This window comes from Mobula hypostoma, chromosome 7, assembly GCF_963921235.1.
Source record: "Mobula hypostoma chromosome 7, sMobHyp1.1, whole genome shotgun sequence".
In the NCBI taxonomy this organism is placed as follows: domain Eukaryota; kingdom Metazoa; phylum Chordata; class Chondrichthyes; order Myliobatiformes; family Myliobatidae; genus Mobula; species Mobula hypostoma.
Window position 1 is genome coordinate 83,487,297 of NC_086103.1, and position 16,689 is coordinate 83,503,985.

General features: G+C 38.8%; 1 protein-coding gene across 1 annotated transcript in view; it reads right to left on the reverse strand.

Moving 5' to 3' along the window:
• The window catches only part of LOC134349413 (dedicator of cytokinesis protein 2-like), a 732,270-nt gene that overhangs the window by 493,310 nt on the left and 222,271 nt on the right, over nt 1-16,689 (reverse strand). The window contains exons 22-23 of the mRNA XM_063053680.1: nt 10,926-11,060; nt 1,581-1,689 (exon numbers count right to left, since the gene is read on the reverse strand). Of these exons, the coding sequence (XP_062909750.1) occupies nt 1,581-1,689; nt 10,926-11,060 (244 nt within the window). The remainder of the gene's footprint in view (nt 1-1,580; nt 1,690-10,925; nt 11,061-16,689) is intronic.

The window sequence follows — 16,689 nt, forward strand, 5'->3', positions numbered from 1 at the left end:
TTGAGACCACAAGACATAGGAACGGAGTTAGTCCATTTGGCCCATTGAGTCTGCTCCGCCATTTCATCATGGCTGATCTATCTTCCCTCTCAGCCCCAGTCTTCTGCCTTCTCCCCGTATCCCTTCAAGTCCTGCCAATAAAGAATCTATCAACCTCTGCTTTAAATATTAAGAGATTTGTAAACATAAGAGATTCTTATATAGGCACATGGATGAAAGAAAAATGGAGGGCTATATAGGAGAGATTGCCTAGATTGATCGTGGAGTAGGTTAAGGGGATGGCACAACATTGTGGGCCCAAGGGCCTGTGCTATGTTGTACTGTTCTACATTTCACATTTTATGTATTGGTTTGTTTACGTATTGTCACATGTACCAAGATACAGTGAAAAGGTTTTGTTTGCATGATACTTATTATGCCATACATAAGTATATCAAGGTTGTCGAAATGAAAACAGAATGCTAAATATGGTGTTGCAGCTACAAAGGAAGTGTAGTTGACTTGCTTCATTGCCCCCGGTTACAGATCACAAAAAATAAACTTGTTGAAAGAGGGATTTTAAAATGTGATAAACGAGCATAAGACTGAAAGTTATTTTCCTGCAACAAACAACCTGCTGAAGGAATTCAGCAGGCTGCACAACATCTCTGGAAAAAAGGGATTGTCAAGTTTCAGGCCGAAACCCTGATTCAGAACAAATGTCTTTGACAGGCCTCTAAAGTTATTTTCCCTTCTCTTTCTCCAAAATTATGTTTTTTTGTTTCTTCCTTTCAACATTCTCTCACTTTCTTTATTTCTTTCATTATCCTTTAAGAATGAAAGATTTTTTTCTATCGCATTTGTGAAACAATGAGAGGGGAAGCAATGGTTAGCAAGGAATGATGTAAAAGGTAGGAAGAATTTTGAGTAAGATAATAGATGAACAATTGTATATTGGAAAATTAGGCATACCTTGAGCATGGATATAAGAATAATTTCAATAGATCAATCCACACCACCACCTAAGCTACACAGTCTCATTCAACACATAGACCATTCAGGCTACTGAAGCTCTACCAATATAGACATCACTGTTGGACAGTTGGCAGGTAAGGAAGGTAGGACTGACAAATAAAAATAGCCATTCAAATCATCATTCGTAGAATGACAAATGATATAGGATGGATGAATGGCAATCAGTAAAAGATTTACTGACTTATTGAAAAATGTGTCCCATTCTACTCTCACCCCATAGACCTGCAAATATCTTTCAATCGAGCATTTATCCAAATCCTTTTGAAAGTCATTTATCAGATCAGTATTTTATGCTGTGCATTCCAGATGGAAACAGTGACTTTTGAAAAGGAAACAGTGCAGATATAAAATGGGAAAGACTTTTAAGACTACATAGAAAAACAGTGTCAGGTGGTTAACTGGTTATTTCTTCCAGTGACAATAACCTCCCACAGACTCTTGGTGAACCCATGAATGTGAGTTATTTTTCTGTAGCCACTTATGATGTGAAGGCAAATCTTTTTCATTGCAGCACACAGAAAGTTCCTAAAAGGTTACATCTGTAGTAGGCGAAGAGGCCACCTGACCTGCAGCAGAATTGTTGTCACTTGCTGGCTCTTCATCAGGTTGTTGATGGATTCAAACAGCCTTTTCAGTGATTCTTCAAACTCAGCTTGCTCCTTCTCTTCATACAGTCTGAGACAAAGAGAAAGGCTTTGTAGATGGGGGAGCAACATTCCATTTTTAAAACATAAGACTGAATTTCATAAACCGAAAATAATCTGTGAATATTTATAAGTAAAGCATTTCTAAGAAAGGATTTTAACATTTTGTTGTAGCCCTTGTTAATACTGCAAACCATTTTTTGTATTTATTATATAGTCATACTGTATGAAAATTGATCTTCAGGCTACCAGCATCAAGTATCCATTTACACTGATCCCATTTTTATCTTCCCTAAATTCCTATCAATTATCCCCAGATTCTACCATCAATTTATACACCAAGGAAAATTTAGGGTGGCCAATTATACTGCAAACCCAAATGTCTTGGGATGTGGGAGGAAACCAGTGTTCACAGAGGAAACCCACACAGTCTCATGAAAAACCTGCACACTCTACATGGACAGCATCGGAAGGTGCATTAAAGTAATGCCAATTTTGGTTTTTGATTCTTAAAAACCAAGAAGTAATGGGTTCTATGATATGAAAATTGATGGAGTTGTAGATCGTAAGGAATGTTATTAAAATGTATAGTAGGATGTCGATCAGGATCTATCCATCTATCTATCTATCTAGTTGGAAAAATGGTAGATGAAGTTTAATCCAGACAAGTTTGAGGTGACACACTCAGAGGGGAAATGCTTGAGTGAAATATACAGTAAATGACAAGACTTTCAAGAGCAATTATGTACAGATTGATCTTGGGGTGCAAATCCATTGAGCCCTGAGAGCGCCAATACAAATGGAAAGGGTGGTAAAGAAGGGGTACAGGATGTTTGCCTTCATCGGTGGGGGCATTGGGTATAAAAGTTGTGAAGTCAGGTGCAACAGTATGAAATTTTTGTCAGGCCACATCTGTAGTACTGTGTGGAGTTCTGGTTACTGCATTACAGGAAGGATATAGATGATTTGGAGAACACAAAAGAGAATCACCAGGATAAACCTGGATTGGAGTTGAAAAGCTATATATGAGAGGTTAGACAAACGTACATTGTGTTTTCTCTGGAGGCTGGAGACTGAGGGGCAACTTGATAAAAGTATATAAAGTTATGTAAGTCACAGAAAAGGCATTTTCCCAAGGTGGGGATATGAATCTACAGGACATTGGTTAAAGGTGAGTGTGGGGGGAGTTTAAATGAAATATGCAAAACAAGCATTTGTTTTACAGAGAGATTAGCATTGCTTTGCAAGGGGAGGTGTTAGAGTTCAAAATGGACTGAAGGACATGTTCTTGGGCTGTACAATGTTCTCTCCAAGTTGGAAATTGCATGAATGGTGTATTGGAAATCAATGAGAATTCAAAGAGTACGTATGATTCATTACTTCTATCCCTTTCTTCTCTCTTCACAACTTTCTGAAATTCAATTATTTTTTACTTATATTTTTTAAAGGCATGAATTGACATTCCTTAGACATTCATTCCTGGAAGTTCATGTCAGATTGTTAGTGCTAAACATGTTTTCTAACCATTGCTATCACATTGTCTCTTACCTGGAAAACTAGGCTCCAAGCTCTGTGTGAGGCCCTGCTTAAGGCTGCTGCCTCTGGGACACCTACAAATGACCTCCAAGTGTCTTGCTGAGGTTATTATTACTCTTCACTTCCACAAAGCCCTCTCCTCAGGGAGCTGACACTGCTGCTATCTTCTTTCACGCTTGCTTCCAATTCAAAGACTATGGAGTCATCCTTTCCATTGGAGAGATTTCTAAAACACCTACCAGAAACTGATCACAGTTCCTCAGCAGTCAAATATGATGCTGGCCCTAGCCCATTGTCAATTGTCACTACCCTCACTCATCTTTACCTTAACCCTATCCTCAAGCTCCTCTGACTGCCCAAAAGTTCTGACTCTCCTTTACCTACCCTGTTGTTCTTTGTCCATCAAATCCACATGTGGCCCTAACGTGACTGCTTCTCCAACTACCTATATTCGTTAGCCATCTCCACCAAGGCAAAGGTATTAGAGGAAAACTCCTTGTACTGTGAGATGTTCAGGACATTTTAAGTTGGGGTCATTTGCTGTGGGGTCTTAAGGACAACAGTTCTACTGGCTCAACACACATCTATCTCTGTGTGATGTTCTTTTGGAAGTGCAGAAGTATTTCTAGACCTATATTTTGTTTTTTATTTGTTTTAAAAGTCCAAACAGATTCAAAATTTACCTCCTCTACTATCCTCATAAATGAATGATTTGTATTCATGCATGCATTCATACCATCCAAGAACATACAAGAATATTAGAAAGTATTCACTCGGCCTGTATTCACTGGAATTCAGAATAATAAGGGGTGACCTAATTGAAACCGATTGAATGGTGAAAGACCTTGGTAGAATACATGTGGAAAGGATGTTTCCTATGGTAGGAGTGTCACAGGCAGCTGTGGAGGCCAAATCTTTATGTATATTTAAGGCGGAGGTTGATAGATCATTGATTGGTCAGGGTATGAAGGGATATGGATAGAAGGCAGGAGACTGGTAACTTCTCAGCCATGGTGAAATGACAGAGCAGACTTGATGGTCTAATTCTGCCACTATGTCTTATAGTCTTATGTCTAAGGTAGAAGCAGGATTAGGCCAGCTAGCTGTTCAAGCCTGCCCTGCCATTCAATATGACCATGGTTGATCTGCTCCAGTTTTCAAGTCCTCTTCTATATGTTTCAGTTTCAAATTGCCCTTACTCTTCCAACCTTTAAAAAAACTATTTCTCTCCCTCATATTCAAATACCTCAATGATCTAGACTCTAAAATCCTTTGGGAATAGGAGCTCCAGGGATTAATCACCTTCTGCAAGAAGAAGTTGCTATGCAGGATTAAATGACTGTCCCAAATTCCCTCGTTCAAATCGCCCCTTCTAGTGCAAGCACATATTTCATCATCCACCTTTAGAATCATACATGTTTTATCGATCATTCCTTATTCACCTAAGCACTGAACTTGTTAGTCATTTGAGGTAGGACAAATGTCCTTTTCAAGAAATTTGTCCAGATTCTCTCTTGAGGACAACCTCCAAAACTAGTGTATCCCTTTCAGATAAAGGAACCAAAACCGCTTACAGTACTCCAGGAATGGCCTCAGCAACACCCTGTATATTGCAACAATACCTCTCTAATTTAAAACTCTTAACTACCTAGCACTAAAGACCATTTGAAAGGCCATCTGCCTTCCTAATTATTTGCTGTACAAGAACACTTGCATGCCTTTATACTTAACTCACTCTTCATTTAGAAATAATCTTCTGATTCATAGAACATAGAAATCTATAGTATATTATAGGCCCTTCGGCCCACAATGTTGTACCAATCATGTAACCTACTCGAGAAACTGCCTAGGATTATCCTATCGCGTAACCCTCTATTTTGCTGAGCTCCATGTACCTATCTAAGAGTCTCTGAAAAGACCCTATTGCATCTATAAGACCGTAAGACCATAAGATTTAGGAGCAGAAGTAGGCCATTTGGCCCATCGAGTCTGCTCCACCATTCAATCATGGGCTGATCCACTTTATCCAGTCATCCCCACTCCCCTGCTTTCACCCTATACCCTTGATGCCCTGGCTTATCAATAACCTATCTATCTCTGCCTTAAATACACCCAATGACTTGGCCTCCACAGCCGCCCGTGGCAACAAATTCCACGATTTACCACCTTCTGACTGAAGTAATTTCTCCGCATCTCAGGACGCCCTTCAATCCTGAAGTTGTGCCTTCTTGTCCTAGAATCCCCTACCATGGGAAATAATTGTGCCATATCTAATCTGTTCAGGCCTTTTAACATTCAGAATGTTTCTATGAGATATCCCCTCATTCTCCTAATCTCCAGGGAATACAGCCCAAGATCTGCCAGATGTTCTTCATACAGTAACCCTTTCATTCCTGGAACCATTCTTGTGAATCTTCTCTGAACCCTCTCCAATGTCAGTATATCCTTTCAAAAATAAGGAGCCCAAAACTGCACACAATACTCCAAGTGTGGTCTCACAAGTGCCTTATAGAGCCTCAACATCACATCCCCGCTCTTATATTCTATACCTCTAGAAATGAATGCCAACATTGCATTCACCTTCTTCACAACCGACGCAACCTGCAGGTTAACCTTTAGGGTATCTTGCACAAGGACTCCCAAGTCCCTTTGCATGTCTGCATTTTTAATTCTCTCCCCATCTAAATAATAGTCTGCCCGTTTATTTCTTCCACCAAAGTGCATGACCATACACTTTCCAACATTGTATTTCATTTGCCACTTCTTTGCCCATGCCCCTAAACTATCTAAGTCTCTCTGCAGGCTCTCTGTTTCCTCAACACTACCCACTCCTTTGCCTCTACCACTGTCACTGGCAGTGCATTCCACACAGCCACCAGTCTATGTGAAAAACTTATCCCTGACATCCCCTCTGTACCTACTTCCAAGCACCTTAAAAATGAGCCCTCTCGTGTTAACCATTTCAGCCCTGGGCAAAAGCCTCTGGCTATCCACACTGTCAATGCCCCTTATCATTTTATACACCTCTATCAGGTCACCTATCATCCTTTGTCATTCCAAAGAGAAAAGGCCAAGTTCACTCAACCCATTCTCATAAGGTACGCTCTCCAATCTAGGTATCATCCTTGTAAATCTCCTCTGCAATCTTTCTATAGTATCCACATCCTTCCTGTAGTGAGGTGACCAGAACTGAACACAGTACTCCAAGTGAGGTCTGACTAAGATCTTATATAGCTATAACATTATCTTACTGCTCTTAAACTCAGTCCCACAGTTGATGAATGCCAACACACCATATGCCTTCTTAACAACACTGTCAATCTCCACAGCAGCTTTGGGTATCCTATGGACATGGACCCCAAGAACTCTCTGATCATCCAGACTGCCAAGAGTCCTTCCATTAACACTGTATTCTGTCTTCAAATTTGACCTACCAAAATGAATCACTTCACAGTATCTGGGTTGAACTCCATCTGCCACTTCTCATCCCAGTTCTGCATCCTATCAATGTCCTACTGTAACCTCTGACAACCCTCCAGATTATCCACAATACCCCCAACCTTTGTGTAATCAGCAGACTTACTAACCCACACTTCTACCTCTTCATCCAGGTCATTTATAAAAATTGCAAAGAGGACGGGTCCCAGAACAGATCCTGCAGAACACCACTGGTCACCGACCTCCATGAAGAATACAATTCCTTTTAACCAAGTGCTGACCTCATAATTTCCCACATTGAACACCATTTTCCTAATTTTTTCCCCTGCTTACTCAACCTAACTATATCTGTTGCAGGGTCTCAATCTCCTCATCAAGTCTGCCTTCCCACATACCTTTATGTCATCAACAAATCTGGATAGCTTATACTCCACCCACTTTTCAAAGCTTTTGATATTTATGGTAAATAATTGAACATTGGTGCACTCCACTAGTTACCTCTTTCCAATTTAAGAACAGACCCATTTATTCCAAATATCCTCCAGTGATAACTGCTCATTACATTATCTCAAAATAATTCCTGTTTAATGAGTACAGTTAATTTAATGATCACTGGGCTATAGAACAAAATGGTCAGTGCAGAATAATTCTTCTGAAAACACATCAGTCTCCAAGTATCATTCCCAGTTAAGGTGCTCTGGTGTTGGTATGAAGCTTGAGACAACTCTTTGGCTCAGAAACATGCAATCCACTGCAAGAGCTAAGATGACTCTTTGGAAGACACCTTATGTAGCAATTGTGGAAGATCGCTGAAAGTTGCTGCACAAGTTGATAAGGTGTTTAAGAAGCTATATGGTGTGTTGGCCTTCATTAGTCTGGGGATTGAGTTCAAGAGCTTTGAGGTAGAGGTAATGTTGTAGCACTATCAAGTTCTGGTTAGACCACACGAGTATTTTATTCAGTTATGGTCTTGTCATTATAGGAAGGATATGGAAGCTTTAGAGAGGGTGCAGAGGAGATTTACCAGGATAGGTTGTGTGAGTTAGCAATGATCTCTTTGGAGGGAAGGAGGATGAAAGATGACTTTATAGATGTGTGTTGATAATAAAAGGGATGAATAGAATGGACAGCTAGCACCTTTGTCCCAGGGAGGAAATGGCTAATACAAGAGTGAATTATTCAAGGTGTTAGGAGGAAATACACTGCCAGGTATTGTGGCAGATACATTAGAGACATTTTAAATTTCTTTAGGCAGATGGATGAAAGGAACGTGGAAGGTTATGTGGAAGTGAGATGTTGGATTGATCTTGAGGTAGGTTAAAAGGTCAGCACAAAATTGTGGGCTGAAGGGTCTGTGCCGCGCTGTGTCATTCCATGCTCTATGATTGCTGCTGGAAATAGAGCCACAGAGAGACCCATATACAGGCTGTCAGCTCAGTGAGTCGATGCCAAACTTCACCAACTCATTTACCTTCATTCTATATTAACTTTAATGTTTATATTCCTCACATTCCCATCAGCTAATTCTACTACTCACCTACTCATTAGTAATTATAGTGGCCAACTTATCTACCCACAGATGTTTGTGGGATATGGCAGGAGGTAACTCACAAAGATAGAATTGAAAGGTACTAAATCACATGGACACCCATGGCCAAGTTTGAATACAGATCATAAGAGCCATAAAGTAATAGCTCTTCTAACTGAGCTACAATGCCAAATAGGTCCTTCAGGCTACGAGGTCCACATCAACTATCAACCACCCATTTGTACCAAACTGATGGTAATCCTATTTTTTTATCCTCCCCACTTTCTCATTAAATATACACACAAAAGGATAACTAGGGAACAAGTGATAGGATCACTCAAGGATAAAGAAAGGAATATGTGCTTGGAGAGAGAGGATGTGGATGAGGTCCTAAATGAGTACTTTACAGTAGTATTTACCAAAGAGAAGGACATGGAGAATAAACTGATCAATGTGGAGTGTGCTAATTTTTGGACATTTCAAGACAAAAAAGGAGCAGGTTTGGACTTCATAAACAATATTATACATGCCCAGGAGCTGATGGGTTATTGAGAGAGGCAATAGATGAGATTTCTGGCACCTTGATCAATATCTTCATGTCCTCTCTAGAGGAATAGCTAATGTTATTCCTTTATTCAAGAAAGGAAATAGATATAATCCTGGAAACAACAGACTGGTTAGACCCACATCTGTGTATGGAGGTTACAGGAGAGGATTCATGGGGATAGGATTGATGAACATTGGCAAATACATGGCTAATTAAGGAAGTTTGCTATGGGCTTGGGAGGAGCAAGTTTGTCTTACTAACTTGATTGAGGTTTTCAAAGACATGATGAAGATGACTGATGAAGACAGAGCTATGAATGTTGTCCACATGAATTTTAGTGAGACATTTGACAAGGTCCTTTGTGGGAGGTGCATCCAGAATATTAAATTCCATGGGATCCTCAGTGAATAGGCTGTTTGAATTTAGAATTGGTTTGCCCATAGAAGTTAGAAGGAGTTAGAAGTTAGTGATCAATGGGACATTTTGGCTGGAGGTCTGTGACTACTGATGTTTCACATGGATTCTCCATAATGAGCCTCCGATATTTGTGATATCTATCTATATTTTGTGCAAAAGTCTTAGACACCCTAGATTTTTTATCTGGTTTCAGATGGTATGGTCTCCACAGGGCCCTGACCTCAACATCATTGAGGTAGACTGGGATTATCCAGTGAGACAGAAGCATACAAGACAGATAAAGTCTCCAAGATCTTTGGCAAGTTCTCCAAGATGTTTAAAAAAACCTACCAGTTGACTTTCTTATGAAACTGCACAGCAGTGTACCTAAGAGAGCTGACTGCAGTTTTAAAGGCGAATGATGGCCTTTATTGATTTGATTTAAATTTTTATTGTTTACTGCTCCTTATAGAATTTTTTTTTGATATTCAGAAACTTCTCATTTATTTTTGTAAGTATCTTCACTTTAAAGACTTTTTTTATATATGCCTAGCACTTCTGTACTGTGGTTGTGCATAGCATAGAAGTGTGGCAAAGCATATAGTGAGATAAAGATCAGTTGCAGATACGGGCAGAGAAATGGCAGATGGAGTTTAACCAGCCAAATGAACAGTACACTGTTAATGGCAAGACTCATAATGATGGTGATGTGCAGAGGGATCTTGGGGTCTAGGTATAAAGCCCTCTGAAAATGGCTACACAGGTCTATAGGCTGGTAAAGAAGGCATATGGCACACTTGCTTTTATTAGTTAAGGAAATGACAATGTTGCAGCTTCATAATGCTGGTTAGGTTTCATGTAGAGTATTGCATTCAGTTCTGGTCACCCCAAAATAAGAAAAACATTGAGACTTTGGAGAGGGTGCAAAGTCGGTTCATCAGGATGCTGCCTGGATTAGAGGGCATGTGCTATAAGAAAAGGGACTGACAAACTTGGACTCCTTTCTCTGGAGCAGTGGCGGCTGAGGGGAAATCTAATAGAGATGTATAACATTATAACAGCCAGTTTCTTTATCCCAGGGTTGAAATGCCTAATACTAGAGGCATTTGACGTTGAAGGTAACAGGAGATAAGTTCAAAGCAGATGTGCAGAGCAAGTATTTTTTTACTTGGAAAGTGGTGGGTATCTAGAATGTGCTGCCTGGGTTGATAGTGTAGGCAAATATGAAAGTACCATCCAAGTGGCTCTTAGACAGGCATATGAATGAATTGAATTGAATTGACTTTATTTTTTACAATACCCAATTAACCTGCCAAATGCATAAATTTGCAATGTGGGAAGTAACTGGAGCACTGAACGGAAACCCACATGGCCACAGGGAGTAAGTGCTATCTCCATGCAGACAGTATTCAAGATTTGGATTGAATACACATCTTTGGTGCTGTAAAACAGCAGCTTTCCCAGCAACTTTATATCCTTTTATGTACCATACATAATGACTTTACTAATGATTCTCCATCATAAAGTGTCAGCTAAGATGCAGAGGAAAGCACGCTCAACTGTTTATTATTCATCATTGAGAGCAAGTCAATAACTGTTCCAGATACTACAGTATTTGTTCTGGCATATCTTTCTCATCTCTTCGTTCTGGGATTCATTGAAGTCCTCCAACTGAACAATCTTTCTAAATAGTAAAGTCAAATGGACTGACTGACATTACTTTTTAAAAAATCAAGCTGGAATTTATTTTTTAAGCCAGCAGTCTGAACGAAAAGTTAAATTATCATTTAATAAATTAATTAAATCAACGTCTAGAACTTACTGTGCAAATAATGATCGCGACCTCACAATGAATTTAAAGATGTACTCCAGTGCTTTCAAAGTGCGTAAGATTGGTTCACACTGCTTGCCTTCACAACATATGTCCAGGTAGTTCTTCAAAACTGTCATCAGTTTTCTAGAACAATATCCAAGCGAGAAAATAATCAATAAACAGCTTATTAAATAGCGATGTACATGTGTTAGTAACTTGATTTTAATGTGCATGGAACCTTGGGATCTTCAAATAAAATAACTGATGTTGAAATATCTACCAGCATATTTAAAGAAATTGAAGAGAATTTGTAGAATTGGTGTCCAGAAACTGATAAAACAGCTTACTCAAAAAATAAAATACTGAATTATATAAAAGTGCCTTTTATGGCCTTCTACAGCATCTGCCTAAAGCTCTTTACAAATGATTAAGTCCATTTGAAATACTGCAGTGTAAGAAATACAACAGTCAATTTGCCCAGAGCAAGGACTACCATAAAACAGTGCAATTAAAACCAGAATATCTGTTTTAAGAGATGTTGACTGAGAAATAAATGTTATCCAGAGGACTGTTTAGAGTTTTGAAATGGTGCTCCGAGATTGTGTATATTAAGCTGGGAGGGGAGACAGTGCTTCCTTTTAAAATCAATCTGCAAGATAGCACATTCAGCAGTTCAGAAATCCCTCAGCAGCACACCAACATATTAGCCCCAGGTTTTTGCTTAAGTCTCTCAAAATTAATGTGAATCTACCGACTTTTTGACTCAGAAGCAAAGGGGCTGCTCCTGAAACAGAGATGGCTCTGAGAAAAGGAAGCTGGGAGTCACTAGAGAAAATAAGATACTGAATCATTGAAAAGTTCCCTTTATGGCACTGGCAGCCTCCAGCTAATGAATGCCCAACTTATGGACACCTCATACATATGAAGGAGTGTTTGGGAAACTGGCAGGATGCCGTTGTTGGCTGCTGCAAGGCTGCAGGCATCTTCTGCCATGTGGGATCTCGGTCTGTAGTCAAAATTCCAACTTGCATACAGTTCACAGGAACAGAATCCTGCTGTAACCTGCAGAAGATCAAGTGTTCAAAATATGTTCATCTCTAGGTACTGACACCCAAGAAAGGCATGAAGATCCTGAATGTGCCACAGAGAGGAGCTACAAGTGTGAAAGACTGAGCATATCGAGTCTTCAGATATCAAAAGTTATTGATTGAAATACTCTTAGCGAAATAAATAATTCATTATTTGGGAAAGAGTAAATCTAAAACTGATTAAATGGTGACCTGAGCAAATTTGCAATATTCAAAAAGGTAAATATTGCAATAATGCAGGAAACTCTTCACAATTCTTCACACATTTGACATGTACTTCTAGGTGGAAATTCCAGTACCATTTGAAAATGTTTTGCTTGAGCAGGAGACTGTGTTTTTATAGTCTCTTTAAGATCTGTCCTTCATTTCTGTCTCCTTTCTTGAGTTGATTTACCCTTATTTGGCTAAATACTGACAACAAAAAGTTTTAGATGCCAGGTGCAGGAACTGAAAACAAAATTATTCTTTTGAGAAGGAAGAAACATATTAAGTGAATTACAAATACAAAATATTCTGCAGATGCTAGAGATCTTGAGGAGCACGCACAAAATGCCAGATGAACACAGTAAGTCAGGCAGCATCTATGCAAGGGAGTAAAGAGTCAATATTTTGGGCCAAGACCTTCTATCAGGTGTTATATGGAGATTTATTCCTCACAGCAACAAGCAATAAGTAAATTGCTAGCTATATTGGGAATTAGAATATGTTTCTTATGTATGTATAAATTCCTTAATTGTCATTCACCACGATTGAAGTTGCTAGAAAGATGACAAGCAGCTACCAAAACACTCCTCAGCATTTCTTTCTGCATTCCTGTAGTATATAATATCTTTGCACCTTTTCTGCTGTTTAACACTCACTGTTCTATTTATTAGTATTTCCATGTATATTGTTTACTCTCTGAGCTTCAATCAAGCAAGGGATTTTATTGCACTCTGGTGTATATTACAATAAACTAATCAGAATATGTGATCTGTAAAAAACTGTTTTGCAAGGCAATTAAGGCAGTGAAAAGGAGACAAAAGAGACTGCAGATTCTGGAATATGGTGCAAAATACAATGCTTGACAGAACGTAGGGTGTCAAGCAGCATCTGTGATGGAAAAGGATCAGTCAGCCATTCTTTTGTCCAGCTCAGTTCCTCCAGCAATTTGTGGGTTTTTATGCACCAGGGCAGCTAAAGGCTTTAGAACATTAAAGGATTACAGCCTGTGGTCAAGTTCAGGGCAGGACACAGAAAGAATATTTTGTAGATTGTGGGGTAGCATGGAATTTTCTTTATTTTGTAACATTATCTGATCATTTCATACTGACAGAACAAGGCAACGCTGACTATTACTATTGTTTTGTGTATTTTCTTACTGCTTAATGAAATTAATTTTAATACAACTGAATGTTGCCTCATCAGGCCTCGATTTAGCTATTTTCTGCCAGGTATAAACCTCTTGACCTGTTTAAATGAAGTCATCAAATCCAATCACGTTAGATTTTACTACTACAGTTCTGGCTCCCATTATTATACACTAGAGAATCCACAACTATCTAAAATTTGCCACTCAGATTCTTTATAGGAAAAAATGATTTCACTGAACTCCAGAGTCTACCTATGGCATCATTAAATTGATAACAGGTTACTAGAGGATAAGTACAGAGATCCTGAATAATTTGTTTTCCTTAGCTGAATAAAGTGATACCTCAACACCTGATCTTAAGGATACAAGACACCAAGCTCGAAAAGAAGGGAAATGTCTGTAATCAACTTGTACAGGAGGCAGAATCAATGTTGGAATCTTCAAACTGTGAACTCCCTTGAGTTTATATAGAGGTTGTAGGAGATATATATATATATGTTTTCTATTTGCTTTGTATTTTGTGTTGCATATTTATTATGATAACTAGTCACCATAATAATCATTTTGTTGGAGCAGAGGTTGTGTCATGCAAGTGTAACAACCCCCTGGTGGTCGCAGGCTAGCGGCAACAGTTTTCTTTTGATTTTGGATTAGTTTTTGCTGCTACAGAGGTGTTCTATTGATTTATGCAGAAAGATTATATATACTATAACTTAGAAAATGATCAAAAATAAGGCCACAACTTGTGAACAAAGCCTCTCAAACTGATTAAACTGAAGACTGAACTAAACCGAAGTGGTATCATGCACACTATCTTTTCAGTTGCATATCATCCCTTTGATCCTAAGTATGCAAAGAACCAAAGCAAACTAAATTTCCAACTTTCACAGATATACCTTCTTTATTTTAATATTTCTAATTAAGGATTGATGCTGAAAGACAGATTCATCATCGTGTGGGAAATGGGGTTGGCCTTTTAGGATTGAAATGAAGAGAAATTGCTTTCATCCTTACCACTCATCCCCTGGTAGGTGAAATTTTCAATGACTGCACATTTCCAAAACTGAAATTAATATATTTCTGAAAACCAAGGGCATCAATGAATATGGAGATGAGGCAAGAAGACAGACTTGAGATATAAGATCAGCCATGATCATATTGAATTGTGGAGTAGTTTCAGTGAGCTTTGTAACTATTTCCTGGTCTACTCCTTCTGTTCAATGTTATTCACTCTTTTACTCCTGTCTACAGACATCACAACTACTCACCCTGGTCATTTTTCTCAGTTGGTACTATCAGTCCCCATTACCACATTACAAAACAGTATTTCCTAATCCATGCTTCCAATTTCTTTTTCCCTTCAATATCATCTATTTCCTCCTCAAGAGAATATGGATTTGTCACACGAGTCTCACCATATTTCAATAATGTATTAATGCTAATAGCAAAAACTCATAATGCAGGATAGCATAAGGATGCAAGGTCGAGACAAAAAAAAACCCTGTGATTTTGCTTATCACCAATCCACCCACTGAAACAATTGCAGTCGATGATGAAGAGTAGACAGATTCACTTTTGTGTTCCTGGGGTAAGCATATGGAGATCTACCCAGCTATCATTATGATGTTTGTATACTTATAACCTACAAGCTACCATTGTTTGTGTTTTGTTTAATGTTTCCTATTTTCTCTCTTTCTTCTTGCTAGAAAGTGATTTTTTTTCACAACGGTGTTTCCTAATTATTTTTGGAAATGGCTTTTCCCAGTGTATGGATCCAACAGTACAAGAGAAAAGGAGCATAGGCAAGCCGTCGGGCCCTTTGAGCCTGCTTAATAATTCAAAATGATCACTGCTGATCAATGCAGGCCTCAAGTCCCCATCACCCTCAGTTCCTATTCTTTTAAGTATTTATCAATCTCTACCCCAAATACATCCAATCACCTGGCCTTCACCAACTTCAGGGGCAGAGGTTTTCCAAGATTCACTTCCCTCTAATTTCCCTGGAATTTCACAGTTCCAGTTGGTTGGCAGTGAAGATATACAGAAAAACTGAAAAACTGGCAAAGGCACAGGAGAGGCTCTTTTAAATGATGAAGCACTGTAAAATTAGCTGTGACCTTTCAAGGAGGAGAGGAAGGAGGGGATGGAAATTTGTTGGTTAGAGAAGAAAAATTTTTAGGATAAGTAACACATAGGTTAACACAAAATTACCAACACAGAAATCATTTAATTTGTCCAAATAGTCAATGATCATGCTTAAACTCTGCATAAACCATCTTCCTCTAAGTCGTACCTTGTCTATTAAGACCATAGGATATTAGAACAGAATTAAGCTCTGCTCCACTGTTCAATCATGATTGATTTCTTTGCCTCAGGCCCATTCTCTCACATTGTCCACCTAAACCTTACACCCTCCCCCGCAATCCCCTTACCAGTCAGGAACCTATCAATTTTCGACTCAACTACATCTAGTGACAGAATCTCCACAAACTTCTGTGGTAATGAATTCCACAGCTCCTCTTCCCATCTGCTGAATAAATTTCTCCCCACAATTCTAAAGGGATGCTCCTTTATTTTGTGATGGCCCACAGATCCTAGACTCAGCTACTGATGGAAGCATCCTTTCCACGTTTACTCTATGTCGGCCTTTCAGTATGCATTAGTTTTCATTGAAATCCTCTGAAGTCCATCACAGGATCCACATATATTAAACTTTTCATTCTCATGAACATCCTCTGGACTTTTTCCATGACAAGAAAACCTTACTTTAGATAAGGGGCCCAAAATTGTTTAAAATATTTCAAATGCATCCTGAACAATGCCTCATAAAACTTCAGCAATTATATTCTAGTTCTCTTGAAATGAAAGCTATCATTGCATTTGCATTCCTTACTATCAAGTCAACCGGCAAGTTAACCCTAAGGGAATCTTAAAATCAGATTCCACATTCCTTTGCATCTCCAATTTCTCAATTCTCTCCCCGTGTTCTATTTCCCCACACCTTCCCTATTTAAAGCATTACCTAAGATGAATTAGTATAACTTGTTACAATTAATCCACAGAAAAGAAGATTTAGCTGTCCAATTTCTTCAGATAAAGACACTTTGCTCCCTTTATTAGTGACCATTATTAGATTTTCCACATGAAATTTTTTTTCTTGATCTTCCTCAGATGAAGATATAAGGAGTTGTGCGCTCACAATGGTAATAAATATGCACTCCATAATATTCACATCTATCAGCAGTGCTCCACTAATGATAGGAAAATGCAAGGCACTATATGTACTGTATGTGTAAGCACTTAGTTGGTCTGAGTTGTTGGACTTTAATCATGC